Source organism: Rhodofomes roseus (assembly GCF_022264815.1).
Source record: "Rhodofomes roseus strain CIRM-BRFM 1785 chromosome Unknown C8Q71scaffold_32, whole genome shotgun sequence".
NCBI classification, from domain to species: Eukaryota; Fungi; Basidiomycota; class Agaricomycetes; order Polyporales; family Fomitopsidaceae; genus Rhodofomes; species Rhodofomes roseus.
Window position 1 is genome coordinate 387906 of NW_025952988.1, and position 23518 is coordinate 411423.

A 23518-nucleotide genomic window follows, 5' to 3' on the forward strand; every position below is an offset into this window, starting at 1 on the left:
GGCCTGCCTCCTCTCCTCCTCCTCTCTCCATGGTCGCCGTCCCCAAGAAACGCACTCTCAAGATCGGCCGTGCCCTCAAGACCGCCGCCCGCCTCCCCGCCCGCGTCTCCGGCGGCAGGGGCAGCGGCAGGAACACCTTCTCGCCCCTCCCTGCCGAGCTCCCCGTCGCCCTCCTCCGCCTCCAGGTCATCGGCTGCAGAGACCTCGTCGCAAAGGACAAGAGCGGCCTCAGTGACCCGTGAGTGTCCGCACGCGACTCGTGGGCGGTGCTCATACGCTGGCTTGCTAGGTTCGTCGCCGTCTCGCTCCTCAGGGACAGACACCAGACAGGCGTCGTGAAGAAGACCATCAACCCCGTGTACGCCCCCGCCGATGCCACGTTCGACTTTCCCATCTACCTCTCCCTCGCGGACAGGCTCGGCGTCGTCGAGTTCGTCGTATGGGACAAGGACATGCTCCGCAAGGACTACCTCGGAGAGGCGAACATCCCCCTCGAGGATTGGTTTAGGGACGGAAACGCGTTCGCGTTCGACGATGCGGAGAACAAGGTACGCGCCTGGTCTGCTCTACTTCATCTATCCCGCCCCGCGTGTGCGGGTGCTGTAGGAAAGCCGTGTACCGCACGTCGGCGGTTTGCTGTACACCAGACCCACTGCGCTGGCCGTTCCCCGCTTGGCCGCTCCAGCGATTATATTTTCGTGCTACTGGCGCGAGTCGACGCGTATTCTGAGCAGCAGAGCCGGATAGAGGTAGTGCACAGTCACTCGCATACGGGCACGCAATGTGCATCTATAGTGAGCCTCGCACGGCGCCCTGGGCTGTGTCCGCGCGCCTCCCCGCGAGTGGCAGATGGTGACCATCGCAAGAGCCAGTGGACGACTGTCTCGCATATATCGTTGTCCCCACATGCACCCCGAGTAAACTGAATGCTTCCACCTCGTAGCCAATCTCTGCCCCCATTGTCTCCACGCGAGTATCAATCGCCGCTGCCGGTACCATCCAGTTCAAGCTTGGCTTCGTCTCGCCCGCCGATCGCCAGAGCGCACAGGACTTCAGCGAGCTCTTCTCAGAACTCGTCAAACGGTCAAGACCTAGCCTCGTGTCCGCCCCTCCCGTACGTCGCACGCTAGTCGCTGCGGCCCGCATTACTGACGACGCGTCTTGCACAGACCGAGGGCATTGGTACCATCCGCTCGAACCAGATCGGACCAGAGTTTCAGGATGACGGCCTCACTTCCGACGAAGGGGAGAGCAGCGACGACGACGAGGAAGAGGCCCCGCGACCGTACACCCCGCCCCTCGCGCACCTCTACGTCCCGCCGCCCCCGATCGACCTGACCCTCACGCTCCCGCCGTCCCCGTCCCTCGAGACACCCACAACGCCGACTGCGGCCGGCCCCTCAACCCCGTCAATCGTGAAGACGCCTACGCCAGCGCGCCCGGGTACGGCGGGTTTCAAGAGCATCCCAAGGATATTCCCTCGACGATCCAACTCCGCGAAACCACAGCTCGAGTCGCCGACTACGCCCGTTGCGAGCCCTTCACGTCCGTCACCGCCCCACTCGCCTGCCGTGTCGAGTCCCGGCCCTAGCTCTGGCCTGGGTACGCCCACCCCTGCGTCCCCGCGACCGGGAATGGCGTCGCGCGCGAAGTTCCGGAAGAGCTGGGGCGGCATCGGGAACAAGAAGACGGACTTCAACTTCTCGGCCGCTAACGACATTCTGGGCATCGTCATGCTTGAGATCCAGAGCGCCGCGGATCTGCCGCGCTTGAAGAACAGTAAGTGAGCTTCGCGTGGTACCGCGAGCACCGCTCATTGTGAGGCCTATTATTAGTGACTCGCACGGGCTGGGACATGGACCCCTTCGTGGTGATCTCCTTTGGGAAGAAGGTCTTCCGCACGCGTGTGATCCGGCATTCCCTGAACCCCACCTGGGACGAGAAGCTCCTCTTCCACGTCCGGCGATACGAGACAGCGTTCAAGATCCAGTTGACCGTCCTCGACTGGGATAAGCTCTCGTCGAATGACCACGTCGGCGACGCCAGCTTCAACGTCTCGGAGTTGCTCGCGAACGCGCCGCAGAAGGACGAGGCAACTGGTCTGTACCCCGAAGATGTCGATGGCAGCCACCCTATGCAGGAGTTCAAGCTTCAGCTCACGACGGCGAAGGAAATGCCATGGGAAGCGCGACACAAGCCCGTACTCACGATGCGCGCCAAATACCAGCCGTACGATGCGCTTCGGCAGCGCTTCTGGAGGCAATACCTGAAGCAGTACGACTCGGACGACACCGGCGCCATCTCGCACATCGAGCTGACGTCGATGCTCGACTCGCTCGGATCCACTCTCTCAAAAGACACCGTCAACTCGTTCTTTACCCGTTTCAACAAGCGTCCTCGCGAGGATACCTTGACCTACGACGAGGCGATTCAGTGTCTCGAGACGGAGCTGTGCCGGCCGCGCTCCGAGAAGAAGCTCATCGACCCGGAGGAGAATGTGTTCGACACGAGCGCACCCGTCACGCCCGCGGCTACAGGGAACGGATTCGAGCATCAGCTCAGCCTCAACCTGGACAAGCTCGACTTCTCCGGGCCAATGATGGACCAACTAGGTATGCCGAAGGAAGGTAGCTCGGACCCAGACCTGTTGCAGAAGCCAGCACCGCCTCCATCTTACCCAACGGAGCCGATGCAACAGTCCTTGTCTGCGGCAGCGTCTCTATCGACCTCGAGATCGAACTCGTCCGTCCAAGTCCCGCGTGTGACGTTCGCGCGACAAGGGTCAGGATCGTACTCAGACCCCGAAGAGACGTCGTCACCGAGTGGCGGGTCTTCTCCGTCGAGCTCGGAGGTATCGACGGGCAAGGCAGGCGAGGACCTGCATGAACGTGTCATCAACATCAAGGTCTGCCCGCTATGCCATCGGCCGCGATTGAACTCCAAGGGCGAGGTTGACATCGTTACCCATATCGCGACATGCGCGAGTCAAGATTGGAGTACCGTTGATAGGATCATGGTCGGCAACTTCGTCACTGCGAGCCAGGCGCAACGCAAGTGGTACACCAAGGTTATATCCAAAGTCTCGAGCGGGAATTACAAACTTGGGGCGGTACGATGATTCCGCTGTACCGCTTCGTGTTTAAATAACGTTTGACTAACTCGACTATTATTGTGGTGTTGTAGAACTCGGCGAACATCATTGTGCAGAACCGACTCACGGGCCAGCTTGAAGAAGAGAAGATGCAGGTTTATGTACGGCTTGGAATCAGACTCCTCTATAAGGTATTCCTCCGCACATCGTCTTACGCACACGCGTACTCATTATACCGTGGTTGCAGGGTTGGAAGAGTCGCATGGAAGGCGCGCGAGGTAACAATCTATCTTTGCTCCTTACGAGCCGACCTGAACACGGGTTACAGCGCGGCGGCTTCTAAAGTCAATGTCCATCAAGCAGGGGCTGAAGTACGACTCTCCCGAGTCGGCGCGAGACATCCCCTCGTTTATTGCCTTCCACAACCTGAAAGTCGACGAAATCCTCGATCCATTGGACTCCTTCAGTGCGTGCTTCTCTTGGTATGCGTACACTAATATTCTAACCTGCCGATATGCACACAGAGACGTTCAACCAGTTCTTCTACCGGTAAGGACATGGTTCGTGTGGCGTCACCTGCCCTAACATGCTTCTACAGCAAATTGAAACCTACTGCGCGCCCTGTAGAAGAACCTGACAACCCGTCACGTCTCGTCTCGGGTGCTGACTGTCGCCTCATGGTCTTCGAGACTGTTGCTGAGGCGACTCGTCTATGGATCAAGGGGCGGGAGTTCACCGTCGCGCGACTACTCGGCGAGCAATACCGTGCCGAGGCAGAACGATACCTGGGTGGGGCCTTGTGCATCTTTCGGCTCGCGCCCCAAGACTATCACCGTTTCCACTCGCCCGTGGATGGTACCGTGGGGCCCATGTCCGACATATCGGGCGAGTACTACACCGTCAACGTGAGTGCGCGGGTTCTTCATCGTGGTTGCCATGACTGATGGTGTCTGCAATAGCCACAAGCTATTCGAACAGCGCTCGACGTGTACGGCGAAAATGTGCGCAAGGTGATACCGATCGACAGCCCACACTTCGGCCGCGTCATGGCCGTCTGCATCGGTGCGATGATGGTGGGGAGTATCAAGACGACTGTCGCCGAAGGTCAGCAGGTGAAGCGGGGCCAGGAGCTTGGTTACTTCGCCTTCGGTACGCATGTCTAATTTACTGTCGCATGCGAATATTGACTGTGCCTGTCAACACTAGGCGGCTCCACACTCGTGGTCCTGTTCGAGAAGGGTGCTGTAGAATGGGACGAGGACCTCATCATCAATAGCCGGGCATGCCTAGAGACTCTCGTTCGTGTCGGGATGGGTATTGGTCGAAGGCGTCGAACGTAGTAAGGAACCTTCGAAACATATCTAGATCGTAGTGTCTTATTTCCGCTTTCGAACTGCTTGGCTCAGTACGTTACTCATAACACACCTAGTGGACTCTACAGTCGACCATCATGATCTATGTATCTACTACCAACATTCCCCTCAATTCTGTGCAAGGTCGAACGCACAGTGGGCTAGAGTCAGTAACGAGCTGGACATAGGACGAGCCCCTACCTGAAAACGTCGAGTGCCGAGCCATTCGCTCCCCGGCGTTGACCTCGTTCCTCCACTCATCTCGCGCCCCTGCTTTCCAGCCCGCTGCTCGACACACAGCTAACGAAACGATCATAGCCCAGTCGTAGGCGGCGGCGCCAACGCGCTGATCACGTTCCACGGTGTGCCCTGAGAATATTGGTGCGCTTGCAGTCTGCGCTCGTTCGTCGACCACCACCTCTCGCAAGCAGACGACGAGCGGCCTTGTGCGCCCGCTACATCCGTCACTGTAAGATTTTCGTTCTTGACTTCCCTTGCGCTGCTCACGTGTCGGCTCGCAGGGCTCTCACAGGTGTGCTCGCGGCCTGACCGATATTGACCTCGATCTCCTCGCACGAGGTGCGCTTGCGCGGCCAACCTCTGTGTATACCTAGCGCGATGGGTGCCCCAGAGTTTCAGAACACGGAAGGTGTGCCCCTCTTACTATGCATACCTGGTATGGGCTCAACACTGTGGGAAAGATCTCCTGTACGACAATAACACTGGGCTGTATCGATGCCTGCGCTGTCCTGATGCTCCGAGGCCTCAAGCTCTGAGGTATGCGATGAATCACAAACTCATGATGAAGCATCGCCGCAATGTACAGCACCATGCTGTAGCCCTTTGCCAGGCAGATTTGGCCAGTCATCTAGCTGCTACTGCAGCATCTGAAGGTGTACAACCGCCAGCAGTTCACACCGACCCTTTCCTCGGGTGTTATGTCAATGTTTGTTTTTATCTATTGCGCTCAACCATTGTACTACCTTAGCATGGGCCCAACCCCATGATGCTATGCTTCCAGTCTTTGGACTCCTTTGCTGTTTGCTCTGGTCCAACCCGGGCAGTTCACGTGCTCTCTGACTCAGTATGACTTGTCGTGACTCGTCCCTTACTCATACATGACTCATCATTTATGACTCGGTCCCTGACTCATCGTGACTCACTCTCCTGCGCTCCTATTGGCTAGGCAGTTGTGACTCGTCCTGGACCTGCCCTGAACTCCCCATGTATATAAGACCTGTGTACAGTAGCAGTCAAACCTCAGTTTGACCTGGTTATCTATTGAAGCTTCACCAGCTCCTTATATCAGAAACTCCCCGCTTGACCTGCTAGACGGAGTTAGCAGCGTCTTCGACCATCCTCCCCATCCAAGGACAATTAGAACCTAAGGTCCCTATGTTTAGGGTTAGGTTGAGAGCTAGTGCTCTAGGTGTCAGCGGCAGTCACGCTTCACGTAACATAGGGGAACGTCAAAACCTGTGGCAATTGCAAAAGTGTTGTGGAAAGTTTCACTGAAACTTTTGTAACGAAACGTTCAAACGTTCAGAGGACAGGTTTTGAGGTTTTGAAGTGGTTTTGAAAAGAATGAAAGTTTCATGTTATCGCCTAAACATAATTATCAATCTATTGTGTTCTCAATCTATCACATTTTCAATCTATTGATTCTCAATCTATTGTGTTCTCCATGAATCTTTCAATCTATTGTTGCATGAGTGAGAACTGTGAAGGACGAACATGGTACGTTGTAAGTGGAACAGTATATAAAGAGGCAGGGTAGTCAGCGACGTCTCTGCATGCCCACTGGTGCTCTGGGTGATCCCCTGCTTGTGTGCCACTGTTGCACCCATCCCTTATCTGTTATGGTTCTGTTTTTTGTTTATAGACAGCTAGTTACCGAGTTTATTGTTGAGTCAATAGGAATAGTAACCTCAGTGATAGAGATTTGTATTGCCTATACAAAGCGGTAACAGACAGTAAAATCCTCGGTAATCTTCGGCAATGCAATTACCAAGACAGCACAAAGTTGAGCTGTAATAAGGATACCAGATCCACAACAAATACAAAAGAGGGTGGGACTTTAGTCAGTGCTGCTATACAAGTATGCAGTACTGCTCTTCAACTGGGAAGAGTAAGCTAAGAGTGGATTTAAGTCGGCAATGAATGGGGATTATTGCCAAGGTTTAGAGCTTTTTAGAATAGAGGATGAAGTCTGAATACAGAGGATTAGTATCCAGAGGTTGATTCCAAAGGAATGGGCCTTTTCGGTTTTGAAGTCACACAACAGAAGTTGAATGGAAGTCTCAACAGCTAGCTTTGACTGCACAGTGACGATGGCAGGTTACAAAACCCTAATGTAGCAGCACAAGGCTGTGCTTCAAGAGGGGCTCACTAAGGCAATTAATCCTCAACCAGCTAATGGCTATAAGGCTTGCTTTAGTGTCAAGTGAGTTGTGTTAGGCTAACCAGTTTAATTATAGTAATGCCACTGAGACGTGCTAGTATGGAACTAGTTGATACAGAGATCTATTGATGTTGGTAACAAGTTTACAGAAGTAGATGATGACTAAGCACCTTCTCTTACTGAACTCAACTTGTGAAGTCAGTCAATGGGTTACTTAAACCTTACTAGTAGCGTGAGGACTGTACTAAGTAAGGTTTCACTGTTGCAGGTCTTAGAGCGCGTTGTTAAGAACTCGGCGAGAGTGGTTGAGTGGCTAGTATGGCTAACTTAGCACTCGGGGCAAAGTAAGACTTTGAGTGGCACACAGGGTGTGTTTTGGTGAAGAGTAGATGGTGGATTGAAGATAGATGTCCTTGACCATGCTTGGGAATGGCCTTTTATGCCATTCCTGAGGACACAGCCAATGGAGCTACATGGAAGTATATAGAAAATCAAAGAGTGTTGTAGAAGTGTATAGTACATGTCCTTGACTCATTTACACCGCTTCAGAGGCCATTCTAGGAGAACAATAGGATCATAGCCTTACACTTCATTGTTTCCAATGAGGCAAGCTATGTTACCGAGTCATCCTAGTACAGCCACAGTACAGCCACTGTTTCAGGACTGTGATTCCCGAGGCATTACCGAGGCATGCAAGAGTCCACATTTTCAGTGTACAGCCTAAGGATAGCACAGCCATTCAACATGGATTTGGGAATGGCTTGGTAATTGTTGCACAGCCATTCCTGTCTATTCCAATACAAAACCATTATAACTCAGTAATTGATTGGTAATAACCATCATTTACCAAGCATACAATAGCTCTTGTATCAGTACTGAAAGCATCTGATCATAATGAGTAAGAACATACTAGAAACTCGGTAATAGTCTGTTTAGTAGATAAAGTTACAAGCACATCTAAAGCATCAAAATGTCGTTAATCAATACCTTGGTAATAAAACAATGAAAGCGCTACATTGATGTCCATTGAGTGGAATAAAGGAAAGATAAGGAGAGTAAGATAAGCACATAACAAACCTTCACCAATGCAGCCACTCAGTAAGTAAACACTTCTAACTAGTTTCTGTGTGCTCTGAGGCTATCAAGCCTCTATCCCTAACATTACTCACTGTCCTTACCGTAACTCTTGGGTCTGCTACACCTTCCAATCATGGCCACATTCAGTGCTGTGTATGTTGGTCTATCTCACTCATTGCAATTTGCTGCTGATGTAACACCACTGACAGTGTTTGACTCCGTCGTGTCCTGTTACCGTACTTTACACGCCTCCCCCTGTCTCATGTTGCTCAGCTTTTGTCAAAGCACAAGATATTGTCCATCACATCAATAGGGATCTTTACCTCCCCAATGGACCTCTTCTGCTTTGGTATTGCACCGACCCGGGCACGCACTCAGGCTGGGCAGGTGGAGGTGGAACTGCTGGGAAGGACGAGGCTTGGCTGAGAGGTGTGTGATCTACACATGATATCAATAATCTGAATAACACTTGTTTCTGACACACTCGATTCGTTCGAATGCAAAGACTGCACATGCCGCTTCCGGCCCCCCTGCTGCGTTGCAGTTGTCTTTGGGCACACAGGTTGCCCCATCTACATCCTCACAGCATGGTTCTTCCTCCTACCCAGGCACAGGTTCAGTGCCTTTGCAGGCCAGTGCTATGAACTTTCCAGTGTCCGTTCACTGTGCGCAGCCAGCCATTGCTTCACCCTCTTCGCAGCCTAATATGGCATCTTCATCCTCACAGGCCCAGACTCAGCTGGCAGGCTCAGCTCCTACTACATCACTTAGTACAACCACCAAACCATCACCTCTGATTCACTCAGGCCAGTATGCACAGCCTATGTGGCTGTGGAAGGACATGCCTTCCGATTGGCTGTCTGAGCACACACAGGTACACGACAAATGGCTGACTGAGGGAGTACAACAGAAGGAGAATCTCCAGGAGGCCCAGCAACAATGGCAGTGATCCATCTTGCCGATATGTTGGACAAGTGCCAGTGTACGTGCTTAGCTCTCACTGCCATCATTTGCATCACTAACTCCTGTGACAATGTTGAACCTGCCAATACAGCCAGATACTGAGGCTTTGGAGTTATCTCCAGTCATTGTGCCCATGTACCCTTCATTCCGAATCACCGACCACAACGACATCTTTCAGCTCGTATGTCCGTCGCGGCAAGATGCGACCAAGGCATACTATCAAGTTTACGACCCTTCAAAGAACAAGTGGCCCATCTCACCGGCCATGAGTTTCCACGATGTACAGAATGTGGCGACTCTGCTACTATGTACGACTCCTTTGCTCGCTGATTCAATGTTTGATGCTACATGCTATCCAGGCATGGTGGCAGCAATGCAGTTGCTCTGTAAAAAGTGCACTGTAGGGTCATTAGATGACTCCACAATACCATTCAATGCACCTGCCGCTAAGCAGCCTCGGCTCACAAATATGTCAGAGTTGTCAGACACGCTCTCCGTTCCCACTGTGCGGCCACACCGTCACACACTCATCGCCCGGGCCTGAGCCTGTTGCAAGGCACAATGAGCATATCTGGCCCCGTGTTGTGATGGCCAATTGGAGTGTTGAAGAAAGAGGTTTGAGGCTTAGTAAGCCAGTGGCAGTGAAGGACTAAAGAGTGAGTGAACAGACCAGTCCCAGAGGGAAGATCCTACGCTGGCAGGCAGAGGAGAGGACGAAGGATCGTTTTCATTACAGGGCAAACCAGCCCAGTATATATACACATTTGATACAGGTCACATGCTGTATCAGTGGTTCATCAGTAAGCACTAAGTCCGAGGTTTTGGGGATATGAGTAAGCTGGTAAGCAGCATGAGTAAGCCAAAACTCGGAGTTTGATGTGGAGAGATATATGAAATGTGATGGAACATCAGGAATAATATGAGACATGATGGAACATCAAAGAGTGATATAAGACGTGATGGGACATCAAGGAATGATATGGAACATCATGGAACATCAAGGAATATTGTGGAATATCATGGAATGATCTGGACTAAAGTCACATGACATAATCTAGGCAAAGTCCATCAAAGAACGTATGTAATCTGACAGCGCAGAACATAAGTCCATATCCATACATAACTGATAAGATAAGAACACTGAAAACTCAGAAGTTCAACACTCCCACTTGTTCAAGATGTCGAGTATCTCATCATGCCAACCAAAGACCTGAATTTCTTGATTCCGCTGAAGGGAACATTCTTGGTCAAGGCATCAGCAAGTTGGTCTTCACTTGCAACAAAATAGATGTCCATCTCCCCACATTCGTAGTAGTGATACCAGTAGTGTTGCCGCAGTCACGTGATTCACCAAAACTCAATAACCTCACCAATCCTCATCAAATCGGAGCAATTTGATCACGGATCATACGATGCACGGGGCTTATCTGACTATATCTCTGATTTTTTATGGAACAAAACTGAATCTGGCGATTTAATGACCTCGGTGATTGGCAACCAAGTTTGGTGATTATAATCAATCAAATTGGTCATCACCACCAAACCAACCACAGAAAATCCCTTAATTGGTGGTACATCTACGTGAAACAACATATACGTATGCCTACAAGTACACCCCACATTGTGTGACATCAAAGCTGCCAATTGAAGTTGGCTTTGAAAGGGTGTGATTCCAGTACATCCATAAAGAGGGACTTAATGAACTTATAGTCTGGGTCATCAGTAAGTCCAAGGGAGTTACAGTACTCAAGAAATAACGTAAATGCTAGAGGGAGGCCCTCACAAAGCTGATGTACAGGTGTAGACCTCTTTATCAAAGAAATCAACTCCGGCTTCTGGACATCATCAAAGCTAACTGTGTGCCAAGGGAGGCCACCTTGAGCGAGATGCACCAGAACGTATGCCAGGGATATCAGATCATCCCGTTGTGAGGGCCAAGTGCCATTGTGAACGTTGAGAGAGACATACTGGACAGTACCCAGCATGCTGCCAGTGTATTGCGTTGAGTGGAGCACCGGTGTTCATCGGCAACAAAGTCTTGATATCTTGTGGCCAAGCCAAAGTCAATGAGGTACAGCGTTTAATAGGGGTCAGTTAGGAATTAATTACAAAAGAGGGTACCGGAGTTTCGGGCTGAAAGTTGGTATATAGGACGTCTATATCATGTAGATGATGGGTGCAAAGTTTCAGGGAAATCGGCGGACCGGTTTTTGAGCAGTGGGCAATTCTTTTTGTTAATAGGTGCATTTTTGCTATGTGCAGAGCCACAACAACAGCACTTGGCAGGAAGCTTGTTTATAGCAAAAGGCTTCATTTGTGTGTGAACATTGGTGCCAAGCCGCTTGGCGATTGGAGGTCTGATGCCGGTGCTATGGGCGAAAAATGTGTACCATGGGCAGGAGGGCATATTCTAGGAGACCAAGGAAGGGGATTTGGGGGTAGCTTCTTTATAGCTCATATGATCCATTGGTATGTAGGACCATGGGTACGAAGTTTGGGAGCCATAGCTGCAGCCGTTCCTCCTTGGCTGGCAGGCATCCCAGCCAAGGGGGAGGCCACAACCACTAACATGTGAACCATTACGATTTCGGGGTGGGTTCTTTATAGCCCATACGGTCCATATATATGTCGGAGTATAGGTACGAAGTTTGGGAGCCATAGCTGCAGCCATTCTTGGTTAGGTTAAGGGACTAGGTAGGGTCGGGTAGGGTCGCAGTAGGCGCCCACCCTAGCCCGTAAGCGCTGGCCCTAGACACGCTGTGGGCATGGCCCACGGTCTATGCACGGAATCAACAACATATGAACGCGTCAGGGCGAGAAATGGGACGGCGGTACGGCGCAAGGCATCCCCGAGAAGTATGGACTTGGGGAACAGAACACGAACGGGCCGAATACATTCCAACTAAGCCAAGCACACGGTTACAGAAGGTGCTACGGACGACTACATGGGGTCAGTTGAGCGAAGGGCTTGCGTTACGAACGTTCCCTCCGTCCCCATTCCTTCCGGACCCTCCAGCCTCTCGGTCAGCAGCAGCATCGGCAACGCTACGGGTGAAGCCCATGGGGCGTGGATTGAGAGCCATCGAACCCCTAGACATGGTGAAGACTAAACGACGAGGAGTTCCGGAATAATCGTCCGGAAGGTACAGCCCGTGTGACAGCTGGTCTTGAATACCTTGGACCGCGGCGGAGAGCGTGGCTAGCCCACCATCGAGCTGGTCAAGGGCTTCGGTGGTCGAACCCTGAGCATCACTAAGAGCTTCCAGCTGGTCGGTGACGATGTCCCATCCGACGGAAGAAGCGGGCTGGTTCGATAAAGCGAGCGGACTGTTGCGATAGGAAATGTGTAACGGGCCATTACTCCGTACATACTGTATTACACGTCATGGACTATTTCTCGCCGGAAACATGTATTTATCTAGTTTGCGTGTGTTTGGCGCCGACCCCATAAAGGTCGACGCCACGCGAGTGGGAAGCAACTCTTCTCACTCGTCGTCCTCGGATACACCGCACTTCTCTAATAGAGATTGGGTGCACAGTATCTTTGGCAGCAAGTGTGAGATATTACACTTTTTTACTGTCCTTCGAACATATCGAACTTCTAAATCAAGAAGTGCGATATTCGAGGAACACGCCAGCTGTTGAACAAGGAGTGAAAAGGGAGTGGCTAGTGTGAAGGCAACACTTAACAGACTACAAGACCAGTTAAGGACAGCAGTCAATGGAGGGCTTGCAAGGTCTCAAGAGACTGAGAGGGAAGACTCAGCAGGCGTAAGACGAGAGGAGAGACCGATACATTACAGGGGCATCCAGCCCAGTATATATACACATGAGAGAGTCATCACATGATCGTACAGTAAGCATAAGTAAGCGTTATGTGTAAGCCTGTAGCAGGATGAGTAAGGCGTACACATGTCGTGTCATGATGATGCAATATAGTGCAATGAGCGAATACATCAGGATGATGCAATATGGCACTATAGATAGAACGTGCTGGAAGGCACTGGAAAGGACTGGACAGGCCTAGATCAATGATGTGATCAATGATGCGAAGTGATGTGATCAAGGAATGTGATGGAACATCAAGGAATGATCTGGAATATGATGGAACCATGTGGAATGTTCCATACAGGTCTAGAACAAGTCATGTGCTACAGGTCTGGATCAAGTCCATCAAGAATGTACGTAATATGTAGCAATGAAGAACATAAGTCCATAACGGGTAAGGATAAGCCCTATCCCGTGTGATAACACCTGAAATAGTCGAAGTTCAACACCAGCAAACTAGCTATCTGTTATCGTCATCATTCCACACCGTCGCTATCAGCAACCACGTAACGTGTGGGGCCAGTTCATTTCCAGACCCGTAATGTCTGGAGACGTGCCGGACTCGCCGTCCCCAAAAGGGTCACAAGGGGAACGGAATTCACTCCAATTGAGTGAATCACCGTTCCGTGGAGTCGGACCTTCTGCAATAGGAGGTCCCCAGGCCCCCGAAGAGTTTCCCCAAGGCAAGCTCATGGCGCCGGGGGCCACACAGCCAGGTTGGACGGGACCATCACGACCATCCAGCAGGCAGTCGCGCAGCAGCAGTGCCGGGACCCGCAAAGGGTCCCGTTGTGCTAAACTCGCGGGATTGAGAGCTCTGCTCCAATCAGAGATGAAGTCCTTGACCGAGCAAACAGCCAAGGAACTTACAGCTATGGAAAAACGGTTCGACACGCAATGTCAACTAGTTCAAGTCCAAATGTCGGATATGATCAATTTACTCGACGACTCGGATAGTGGAGAGGAGGAGCGACTCTCCGGTGAGGAGGAGGCGGCCCAGGATCAAGGCAAGGGCAAACAACCTGCTATACCACGACCACCGGTCGTGGTACAAGAGGTGGTCGACTCCGAGGACCACGCGAAACCCAAGCCAGTGTTGACACTGCCGCCGTTCTCTCAGGCCGAACTTGACGCGTTGAAGGCGGCCCGCCATGCGATGTCGATGCCTCGACAGCCGTTCGAGTCGGAAGATGACTTTGAACAGCGTAAGGTGGACGCACGCCGTCAGATATACCGGATTCGGTACCCTAACCGGGAGCCCACCCCCACAGAGGAGGTGGAACCGGTGTGGTACAACGACACCGCGGCCGTGGACAGCAACCAGAAACGGTCTCCGCCGCGAACCTCTGGACCAGGGTATACTCATATTGAATATACCGCCGACGACGCTAGGTCAAGGTATAACGGTGTGGAGAGGTCATCGGACATCCCCCAGGATGCACAACCAGCTCCGCCCAAGGATGCCCCGCCCCATATGTGCATTCCAAGGGATAACCGTCCAGCTATGACCCAACCAACAAGCACCACGGATGGTGCTCGTCGCAGTAGGCCTAATGGAGCTCCCAGCTCTCCCATAACGGGAGAACTGGAGCGTGAGGTACACTTCCAATACGGTACGGGCGAGTCCATCTCGTCCCGTTGGATGGAGCCGGAGTACGATATGTTCGGGACATACTCGTACCTCCAAGATGGCAACCCGAAGCATAATAAGGGACTCTCTGCCTACCTTACTAAGGTAGGCAAGGAGGACCCTATGGGACCTTCGCTCCGCAAGTGTCAGACCATGATGGACTCAATGGTCTCACACGAATCGAAGGGCGACATTCCAGCATACATCAGAGTGGCTAAGCCACTGATGCCGACACCCTGGGAGGGTGTTGACGACCTGTATGCATTCGAGGAGTGGTTGCAACGACTCTTGTCGTACTTCCAGACGTTGAAGATCACCGGTCCAAGCATGGATAGTGATCGACTCCGCCTTCTAGGGAGTGCGATCAAGGGAGACGCCTACACATGGTACTTCCGCCATTATACCCCCTTCACCTAAGTCCAGGGGGGGTCAGCGTGCCCTCAGCTTGCCTTATATGGTAATTCCTTTTTGGGCCATTACCATATAAGGCAAGTGCTGACTTCGGGCCGCACCTACATGTCTCAGGGGATCTCGCGCGGGCGCGCGAGATCCCCTGCGCACCTCTCAACACCAGTTATGTGGACTGCGTCAAGACCAACATCCAGTACTGAATGTCAGGGGTCTGTGCACTGGCGCGACATCCCCTGGGACATATGCCAGTCCCATGTGCCATGCACGCACCACGCACCATGTGTTAGGGGATCCTGCGCACCCGCGCAAGATCCCCTAGAAAGGGTACGCGCGCACGACACATCCATGTACTCAAACATTGTACACATACAGTCTCCCAGGGGATACTGCGCACCCGCGCAAGATCCCCTAGAAAGGGTATGCATGTATGATACCCCCATGTACCCACACAGCGTACACACATGGGCTCCCAGGGGATCCTGCGCACCTGCGCGAGATCCCCTGGAAAGGGTATGCATGTATGATACCTCCATGTACCCGCACAGCGTACGCACATGGGCTCCAAGGGGATCCTGCGCACCCGCGCGAGATCCCCTGGAAAGGGTACGCGCGCATGACACATCCATTTACTCAAACATAGTACACACAGTCCCCAGGGGTGCGCGAGATCCCCTACAAAGTATATGCATGTATGATACCTCCATGTACCCGCACAGCATACGCACATGGGGTCTCAGGGGATCCTGCGCACCCGCGCGAGATCCCCTAGAAAGGGTACGCGCGCACGACGCGTCCGTGTACTCAAACATAGTACACACAGTCTCCCAGGGGATCTCGCGCGCGTGCGCGAGATCCCCTCAAGCACATGTCAGCATCGCGAACCATGCCTTAGGTTCCTCAAAGTAACCTATTGTCTCCGGTACTGCGCGCACCATGTAACAGGGGATCCCACCCTCCCGCGCAAGATCCCCTTGGAGGAGTACTGCGTTTCGTAGTATGCGCACATACATTATTGGGATTCACGCGAGTGCGCAGCATCACCTCACTTCCCAATGCTTGAGAACATAATGCACGCACATGGTCTCAGTGTGCATGCACATTGCAGCCGCAGCATCTGAGACACGATAACAAGCTGTCAGATCAATCTGATCGATTGTGTGTGATGAAGTGATCGGTTCTGAGCGCTACAGATGTCCGTACATAGACACACACAAGGCTATCGCTAATCTGGGAATTGCCGATCACACCCCGATGTCCCATGTACAAACGACAGATCCGCTCAAAATTAGACAGAGATACAGATACTAAGATGCCTAGGACATGAAACGATTCCAGTCCGCGTTCAATTCAATCTCTAACATGTCCGCAAGGGCGATCGCTTCTGCCTCCCTTTTGTACAAGCCCATGTACTGGTCCATCACTGGCCATAACATATCCATGAGGTTCTGCTCACATACGATCGCGTCGAAGCGGGCACGCCGCTCATCCAAGTAACGCTCCAGAGCCTTAGGGTCCCAAACTTGATCCACGCGTATCACGAGTTGAGTGTCAGCCTCACAGGTATACGCCATGCGCTTGCCCATGAGCTCTAGTACCCTACCCGCGTACGGAGCCGCGAATTTGATGAATTTGGCCATGAACTCGGCCGACATGTACTCGTGCGGGTTATTGTCAAACGCGGCACTCATCCTGTGCGGCCACGATGACTGCCGGTGCAGGCACAGTTAGTCTGAGGGTTACCCAGATACCGACATGATGGACACTCACCGCTACCGTGCACATTATTCCCAATCCGCGTGTCAAGCACTGCTCGCATGTCTCCGAGTTTGGACGTACGTCGCAATTGGCACTGCGGTGGAAGATGCACATTGCACACCGGTCGGCACCATGCATCTGTAGGTAGCGAGTCAGCCCTGGACGCCACTGAGTACCTACAACTAGCAGGGGTCCGTACTGATTTTGGCTGTTCACGGCGCGGGCACGCTAAGTATTCACCGGCTTGAGAATGGTCAGTCCGCTACTTGGAATATAAATGCTCGGTACTCACCGCTGGCTTCGCACGTCGTTCCACTACCACCGGCAGACACACTTTGGGGAGTGTTGGAGCTGGACATGGCAGCGATTTGAGAAGAGAAGACGGCACCTGACATACCGAGTGCTATGTTTTGCGTCATGTGAGTTGTGTGGCGGCGGGCGCTTCCTGCGTTACGAACCTCCGTTCGGCCACAGTGAGCAGTATTGCATTCACACGGTAATATCAGTGGTTGCACCCCGGTATCCGCATTGATGTCGCGACGTTGTATTGCGCATGCGCAGAGTCCTGCGCCAATGCGCCTATTTATACAAGTGGCAATATGCGCAGTAGTATGTACTATGCGGTGCGCATCCTTGGATTGTTGTTCCGAGCCTGAGGAACATTGATTGATATGGCAGATCCATGAATGCATGGACGCGCAAGCTCACCATGAACGAGCAGGGATCATCACCGGCATGATCAGTGCAACGTGCGCAGATCACCTCATGTGCGCGCACCGCGCAGTAGGTTGCGTTTGACGCCTGACATTGTATACATCGTTCGCTCGCACGACGCTATGCTAACCGTGAGTTTGGACGCGTCTGTCATGGGACATCACCACGCACCACGACCGTCACTTCCCGTCGCATGTGACTCTCTGCTGCGCATGTGGCGTGTCAATGCAACCGGTCAATATCATAGCTGACATCAAGTTACCGGTGTGTTGCGGCAGGTTTATCGCAGTCATCGGAGTCGAACAATGAGTACAAGTGCCGCCGGCCACTGCAGCATATCTGATAGATCAGATGCGGGAACGTGCGCGGGGCGCCACGCATATCCATACATAGACGCACATGATCTTGATTTGGATTCCACAAGAAGAAGTATGTACTATACTAGTAAGACCATACGCGAAGTCTCGAACGTGCCTCCTGACGTGCGCGCTGCTCTCTGAGCCGTTGTAACAAGCGCCTGTAACTTCCATCGTATGCGTATAGCATGAGCGTCATTGTTTTGACCGCTCTCCAACTATAGTAAATCTCAAGATACTCCGTCTTATCGCTCTCGTAGAGCGGCGAGAGCGGATTGGAAAGACGCGGGTATACTGTGTGGTGAAAGTGTTCATAAGCGTGCGCATGGCGCGCGCGCTGGGCTTCCCATGCGTGTAAAACCAATTGCAGATTGGCCATGAAGTGGTGGCTGAGGTAGTAGGCTGGTTCACTCTTGACGCGCTGCCACATGCGTGCCCTCGATGGTTGCTGCCCAAGCACACCTGGTCGGTGCTATGTTCATTGAGAAATGCGATGCTCACCACGGTCACGGTACACAGTATCTGGACGCCCAAGTCAATGCATTGGGAGCAGCTCATAGAGCCCGGAAGCACATCACAGCGAGCATGCTGAAGACATGTGCAAACTGAGCATTTCTCGTGAGCCGTAATGTACTGCCACCAAACATATGTCAGTAGGCACAGCGGCGGAAACAGTTATGTAGAGAGGACGAGTTCGCACGCTGGAAATCGACACCGGTTCCGGTGCCTGTTTTGTATCTCCTTCTGAGCTTGGATGAGTGCGAGGCGCGGACGTTTGGGGAATGTCTTACCTCGGTTGCGTTGCAGTCCTGATTCGGCACTGCCCCACCCATATATGAACGGTGATGCATACATGGTGAAGTTGGTACAGTTGAAACCGACGATGACGCCCGGTATCATCTTGGAGCGCAAGGCAAACATGCGTAGCCCACACACGGTCATGTGAGACACACACGCGAGCGCGACACTTGGGCGGCCCCTGGGGACGCGATCATATGATCTGTTGACGCGTACAGCGGTAGGCGCTTGTTGGTCCACTTCGCGCTTCATCGTTCCGTTGTCGCTTCTTTCGGCATCTTTGCCTGCTCTCGCCGTGTTCATCAATCTTGGCAACACCGCATCACGCGCTTGTCCACGCCCGCGGGCCCATCGCATCTCTACACGCAACACCTACCATGGTCGGCACATGGACGGAGAAGCATACGCAGAAGTACTTTCGGGCCGCGGTGAAGAAACGTGTGGATTTCATCGGCACGCGCAAACATTTAGAGTTCACGGACCAGGTGCCGCCCACGCACGAGTGGACGGCTGAGCTGCTTGAGCAGTTCAACCGCAACCTGCGTGGTGTGTACAATGGGCCTTTTGACTGGGAGACGACGGAGGTCCTGTTGATGAAGTACATCATGGTGCGTCGCGTGCTCACAGTGTCTCGGATGATCTGAGTCAAACGTGCGTCAGACGGACGACCTCTTGAACTCGCTCAAGAATCTATCGAAAGACGTCGCGCTGCCTCACCTTGTGCGGCTCGTCCTGGACTGGGCCTGCTGGGACCCGCCGGAGGAGGGAGCGTGGCCGCCGGGCTTGAGCATGCGCCGCTACTTCATGAAATGGCGCCACTGCGAGCCGCTGAACTTCAAGTCGGACACGTCGACCGACGTCGACATGGAGCAGGCGGCCAACGCTCTGCTGGATATGTGGATCGGTGAGTGCATCACCGTGTTCGTGTGTGCGTGCGCTCACTGTGTCCCGCTGGTCAGCCAATGACCGTCTGTATGGTACGTTTGTTCCTCTTTGGTCGGTTGTGTGAGTATGACGATTGGCGCACATGTACAGCGGACACACCTGTGCAGTATCGCGAGGCGGAGGATGTCCCTGGGGTGACGCAGTACAAGTTGAGGATGCAAGATGTCACGGACGAACAGCGACGCGAGGCGGCGGAGGCGTTGGAGGCATACCTGAACCAGGAGTGGCGGTGCGGTGCGCCGTTGCAGATGAAGGCCTGGATCAAGGTCAGGTCGTACAAGAGGCCAGAGAACCTGCCTCCGGCTGAGAACGACACGGTGGTGAGTTTACAGGGTTGTGCTCTGCATTTGCTGTTGATGCGCTAGGTGACCAGATTCGCGGGCCATACATGTGCATACAATGCGTCAAGGCTTGCATCCTCGAATGCCGTGTTCCAAACGATACCGAATTACCCAAGTGCGTGTCGTGCCGTGTGCGCAAGATCAAGTGCGCCTATCAGGTTCGTGCGCACAGGATATCTCTGGCACAACAGACTCACGGGACAGATAGACCGAGCTGGTTGATCCGTGCGCGGACCCAGCCTTCTTCAACCCGCCCCGCGCGCTATCCAAGGCATCGGTCTCTCAAGGTTCCAGTGCAGGTCCGTCGTCGTCTGCTGGCGCGTCCGGCAGCGCGAAGCGCACAGCAGACACGTTGTCTGAGGAGGAGAGGGAGGTGAAGCATACCCGGTCTTGAAGGGCGTTTGTGCGTGACACTACTGTAGTATCGTGGTAGCACTCCGTTTAATGCGAGGAATTAGCAATCTGTTTCTTGCAAATACCCGGACTATTACATTGACATGGCGCCGCTGCCTGATGCCATGCGCGTGCATCCACACCTCCGGTCTCAACGTTTACCATGTCTCGAGTGCGCATCATCCTTACCATCCACCAGGTGCGCCCACAGTGGCTTCGGAACACGGCCCGCGGAACACGGTCATATGACGTTGCCAGCCATCTGTGCGACGCGCTCAGCGTCTAATTCGGACGGCCGGTGTGGCGTGCGCGCTTGACCTGGCTAGCATCCCGTCGGTCAGATTCTACCTCGCTCTTGACTGTTTCTTGCCTACGCGGCCTCGCTTCGATCTCACTCTCTCGCATTCCTCGTCGCAGCCCTTGTACCTACACTCGACCTCAACATCTGCCACGTCGGACAAGCCGCCCACCGCCCAGCATGGTTGGCCCATGGACTTATGAAGACACGGGGAAGTACTATCGCGAGGCCGTCAAGCGTCGGCCCAGTTTTAGCGGTAGACGGGATATGTTACAGTTCACCGACCGGCTGCCGTCCACGGACGACTGGACATTACCGGTGCTCTTACAGTTGAACCGCACGTTGCGCGTGCTGTATAATGGGCCGTTCAACTGGGACGCTTTCAAGAAGATCGTCATGCAACATATCCTCGTACGTCTACATGACCTTTAATAGGGGTCAGTTAGGAATTAATTACAAAAGAGGGTACCGGAATTTCGGGCTGAAAGTTGGTATGTAGGACGTCTATATCATGTAGATGATGGGTGCAAAGTTTCAGGGAAATCGGCGGACCGGTTTTCGAGCAGTGGGCAATTCTTTTTGTTAATAGGCGCATTTTTGCTATGTGCAGAGCCACAACAACAGCACTTGGCAGGAAGCTTGTTTATAGCGAAATGCTTCATTTGTATGCGTGAACATTGGTGCCAAGCCGCTTGGCGATTGGAGGTCTGATGCCGGTGCTATGGGCAAAAAATGCGTACCATGGGCAGGAGGGCATATTCTAGGAGACCAAGGAAGGGGATTTGGGGGTAGCTTCTTTATAGCTCATATGATCCATTGGTATGTAGGACCATGGGTACGAAGTTTGGGAGCCATAGCTGCAGCCGTTCCTTCTCGGCTGGCGGGCATCCCAGCCAAGGGGGAGGCCACAACCACTAGCATGTGAACCATTACGATTTTGGGGTAGGGTCTTTATAGTCAATATGGTCCATATATATGTAGGAGTATGGGTACCAAATTTGGGAGCCATAGCTGCAGCGGTTCTTGCTCGGCCGGCGGGCATCCCAGCAAAGGGGGGGGAGGCCATGACCACTAGCATGGGAACTACTACGATTTTGGGGTAGGTTCTTTATAGTCAATATGGTCCATTCATATGTCGGATTACGGGTACCAAATTTGGGAGCCATAGCTGCAGCCGTTCCTTCTCGGCTGGTGGGCATCCCAGCCAAGGGGGGAGGCCACCACCAGTAACATGTGAACCATTACGATTTCGGGGTAGGTTCTTTATAGTCAATATGGTCCATATATATGTCAGAGTATGGGTACGAAGTTTGGGAGCCATAGCTGCAGCGGTTCTTGCTCGGCCGGCGGGCATCCCAGCAAAGGGGGGGAGGCCATGACCACTAGCATGGGAACTACTACGATTTTGGGGTAGGTTCTTTATAGTCAATATGATCCATTTATATGTAGGAGTATGGGTACCAAATATGGGAGCCATAGCTGCAGCCGTTCCTTCTCGGCTGGCGGGCATCCCAGCCAAGGGGGGAGGCCACCACCAGTAACATGTGAACCATTACGATTTCGGAGTAGGTTCTTTATAGTCAATATGATCCATTCATATGTGGAATTACGGGTACCAAATTTGGGAGCAATAGCTGCAGCCGTTCTTGTTTGGTTGGCGGGCATCCCAGCCAAGGGGGGAGGTAATGACCACTTGAACCACTACGATCTCGGGGTAGATTCCTTATCGTCAATATGGTCCATTCCTATGTAGGAATACGGGTACCAAATCTGGGACCCATGTCTGCAGCCATTCTTAATCTGTTGGCGGCCTGTCAGCCGAGGGGGAGGGCCATGGCCACTAGAGAACACTGAGTTTCATTTCCCTCGCCCATATTTGGCCATGGTCTGGCTCAAGACAAGTGCATTTCCTTTTTCGTCAAACACCACCGCCCATCAGTGGCCAATTCGTCGGTTATGATCATGTGCATGGCTATGAGGATGGTATATAAACCTGGCCGCTGTCTGACCGCCTCCCTCGTCTCTTTCCCTCTTCCCCCCACCATCCGTCATCGACAGTAAGTAATTCTCATATCTAAGCATCACAATCCAAGCTAACAGTCCATAAGACAGAACTGTAATGTCCTCTAACAATGCTGCAGTGCCTGAGTTGCCCAAGTCCTTGAAGCGCAAGGCTGAGGACGAGTTGCCTGTGTAAGTTATTGTTAATTCAAGCATTAGATTGTTCACTCATTGGCTTGCTACAGCCGCCACAAGAAGAAGGCGAAGGTAGCCCTGACGGCCAAGCAGCTAAGGCGGCAGCGGCGCAGGACACACCCAGCTGCAAGGCCTAACATGGTCCTGTGTGCGGTTCCAATCCATGTCATTGGGCATCGTTGGAGATGGTTGGAGCCTGGTGTCCAGCCACTGCCCACGCTCGAATGGGTCCTTGGACGGAAAGAACAGTAAGTGATATTGATATTATTGATTTTCCGGCGCTGAACAAGTCATTTACACAGGCTGAGCCCTTGAGACGTCTTATACCCTTTGAGACACTTTATTACTGTACCCTTATGCCTTATGATAATCTGAGCTAGCTCTTATACTGTCATATAAGTTGAGGCCAATTTATCCGTCTTGTTAAGTCCGATGATCTGTGTCAATGATTTACCATGTCTGTATTGTTCCCTTCTATTGAAATATGAACTCCTTACGTGCACAAAGCTGGGTTTCAATTCCTGCACCATATTTGGCCACGGTCTCGCTCGACATAGGCGCAACATGAGCCTTTCCTTTTTCGTCAAACACCATGGCCCATCGGTGGCAAAATCCTCGGTTATGATCATGTGCATGACCTTGAGGGTGGTATATAAACCTGGCTGCTGTCTGACCGACCCACTCGTCTCTTTCCCTCCTTCCCCCACCATCCCTCGTCAACAGTAAGTAAATCCCATTGTTAAGCGTTACAAGCCGAGCTAACAGTCGATTAGACAACATTTCAATGTCTTCTAACAAGGCTGTGGTGCCCCAGAAGCCGACGTCCTTGAAGCGCAAGGCTGAGGACGACTTGCCCGTGTATGTATTCTTTTTTTGTATCATTAGATCGGTCACTTATTCGCTTGTTACAGTCGTTACCAGAAGAAGGCAAAGGTGGTCCTGACGCCGGAGCAGCAAAGGAGGAAGTGG

At 52.6% G+C, this 23518-nt stretch overlaps 8 protein-coding genes across 8 annotated transcripts; 5 read left to right on the forward strand and 3 right to left on the reverse strand.

Moving 5' to 3' along the window:
* Nucleotides 1-29: 29 nt before the first annotated feature.
* On the forward strand, nt 30-4431 carry C8Q71DRAFT_717119 (phosphatidylserine decarboxylase-domain-containing protein; the record flags this gene model as incomplete). The annotated part of the gene is made up of 12 exons (XM_047921142.1): nt 30-238; nt 290-548; nt 944-1114; nt 1170-1779; nt 1836-3109; nt 3184-3282; nt 3339-3369; nt 3420-3557; nt 3616-3640; nt 3690-3996; nt 4051-4240; nt 4298-4431. The coding sequence occupies 12 exons, from the start codon at nt 30-32 to the stop codon at nt 4429-4431; spliced, it is 3447 nt and encodes a 1148-aa protein (XP_047773695.1).
* A 3498-nt stretch (nt 4432-7929) lies between these two features.
* C8Q71DRAFT_727601 (uncharacterized protein) lies at nt 7930-8870 on the forward strand (the record flags this gene model as incomplete). Its single annotated transcript, XM_047921873.1, has 5 exons — nt 7930-7942; nt 7965-8074; nt 8131-8350; nt 8484-8575; nt 8622-8870. 5 exons carry the CDS (start codon nt 7930-7932, stop codon nt 8868-8870), a joined length of 684 nt encoding a protein of 227 aa, XP_047773696.1.
* A 1645-nt stretch (nt 8871-10515) lies between these two features.
* On the reverse strand, nt 10516-10872 carry C8Q71DRAFT_717065 (kinase-like domain-containing protein; the record flags this gene model as incomplete). The annotated part of the gene is made up of 1 exon (XM_047921138.1): nt 10516-10872. A coding segment is annotated over one exon (357 nt), but the record flags the coding sequence as incomplete, so codon positions are not given.
* Nucleotides 10873-13253: 2381 nt separating this feature from the next.
* C8Q71DRAFT_727602 (uncharacterized protein) lies at nt 13254-15748 on the forward strand (the record flags this gene model as incomplete). The annotated part of the gene is made up of 7 exons (XM_047921874.1): nt 13254-14728; nt 15041-15077; nt 15126-15263; nt 15299-15356; nt 15394-15527; nt 15574-15620; nt 15646-15748. 7 exons carry the CDS (start codon nt 13254-13256, stop codon nt 15746-15748), a joined length of 1992 nt encoding a protein of 663 aa, XP_047773698.1.
* A 170-nt stretch (nt 15749-15918) lies between these two features.
* Nucleotides 15919-16901, reverse strand: C8Q71DRAFT_787136 (uncharacterized protein). Its single transcript, XM_047925160.1, has 4 exons — nt 16801-16901; nt 16708-16751; nt 16521-16646; nt 15919-16459 (listed from the first exon to the last, which is right to left on the reverse strand). The coding sequence occupies exons 1-4, from the start codon at nt 16865-16867 to the stop codon at nt 16067-16069; spliced, it is 630 nt and encodes a 209-aa protein (XP_047773699.1). The 5' UTR covers nt 16868-16901; the 3' UTR covers nt 15919-16066.
* Nucleotides 16902-17612: 711 nt separating this feature from the next.
* C8Q71DRAFT_787139 (uncharacterized protein) lies at nt 17613-18508 on the reverse strand. Its single transcript, XM_047925161.1, has 4 exons — nt 18370-18508; nt 18279-18322; nt 18083-18211; nt 17613-18026 (listed from the first exon to the last, which is right to left on the reverse strand). The coding sequence occupies exons 1-4, from the start codon at nt 18497-18499 to the stop codon at nt 17664-17666; spliced, it is 666 nt and encodes a 221-aa protein (XP_047773700.1). The 5' UTR covers nt 18500-18508; the 3' UTR covers nt 17613-17663.
* A 67-nt stretch (nt 18509-18575) lies between these two features.
* Nucleotides 18576-20360, forward strand: C8Q71DRAFT_787142 (uncharacterized protein). Its single transcript, XM_047925162.1, has 6 exons — nt 18576-18984; nt 19037-19280; nt 19336-19353; nt 19412-19641; nt 19695-19820; nt 19871-20360. Exons 1-6 carry the CDS (start codon nt 18754-18756, stop codon nt 20054-20056), a joined length of 1035 nt encoding a protein of 344 aa, XP_047773701.1. The 5' UTR covers nt 18576-18753; the 3' UTR covers nt 20057-20360.
* A 2112-nt stretch (nt 20361-22472) lies between these two features.
* On the forward strand, nt 22473-22864 carry C8Q71DRAFT_862668 (uncharacterized protein; the record flags this gene model as incomplete). The annotated part of the gene is made up of 3 exons (XM_047928057.1): nt 22473-22546; nt 22600-22797; nt 22852-22864. 3 exons carry the CDS (start codon nt 22473-22475, stop codon nt 22862-22864), a joined length of 285 nt encoding a protein of 94 aa, XP_047773702.1.
* Between the last annotated feature and the right edge of the window lie 654 nt (nt 22865-23518).

Coding starts and splice junctions, on each gene's coding strand:
- C8Q71DRAFT_787136 (XM_047925160.1), bottom strand. CDS start 16,867: ATGTCCAGCTCCAACACTCCCCAAAGTGTGTCTGCCGGTGGTAGTGGA. Junction 16,752..16,800: donor AACGACGTGCGAAGCCAGCG/GTGAGTACCGAG, acceptor ACCATTCTCAAG/CCGGTGAATACTTAGCGTGC. Junction 16,460..16,520: donor GAATAATGTGCACGGTAGCG/GTGAGTGTCCAT, acceptor CTGCACCGGCAG/TCATCGTGGCCGCACAGGAT.
- C8Q71DRAFT_787142 (XM_047925162.1), top strand. CDS start 18,754: ATGGTCGGCACATGGACGGAGAAGCATACGCAGAAGTACTTTCGGGCC. Junction 19,642..19,694: donor CGGCTGAGAACGACACGGTG/GTGAGTTTACAG, acceptor CTAGGTGACCAG/ATTCGCGGGCCATACATGTG. Junction 19,821..19,870: donor AGATCAAGTGCGCCTATCAG/GTTCGTGCGCAC, acceptor CGGGACAGATAG/ACCGAGCTGGTTGATCCGTG.
- C8Q71DRAFT_787139 (XM_047925161.1), bottom strand. CDS start 18,499: ATGTTTGCCTTGCGCTCCAAGATGATACCGGGCGTCATCGTCGGTTTC. Junction 18,323..18,369: donor AGGACTGCAACGCAACCGAG/GTAAGACATTCC, acceptor ATCCAAGCTCAG/AAGGAGATACAAAACAGGCA. Junction 18,212..18,278: donor AACCGGTGTCGATTTCCAGC/GTGCGAACTCGT, acceptor GTTTGGTGGCAG/TACATTACGGCTCACGAGAA.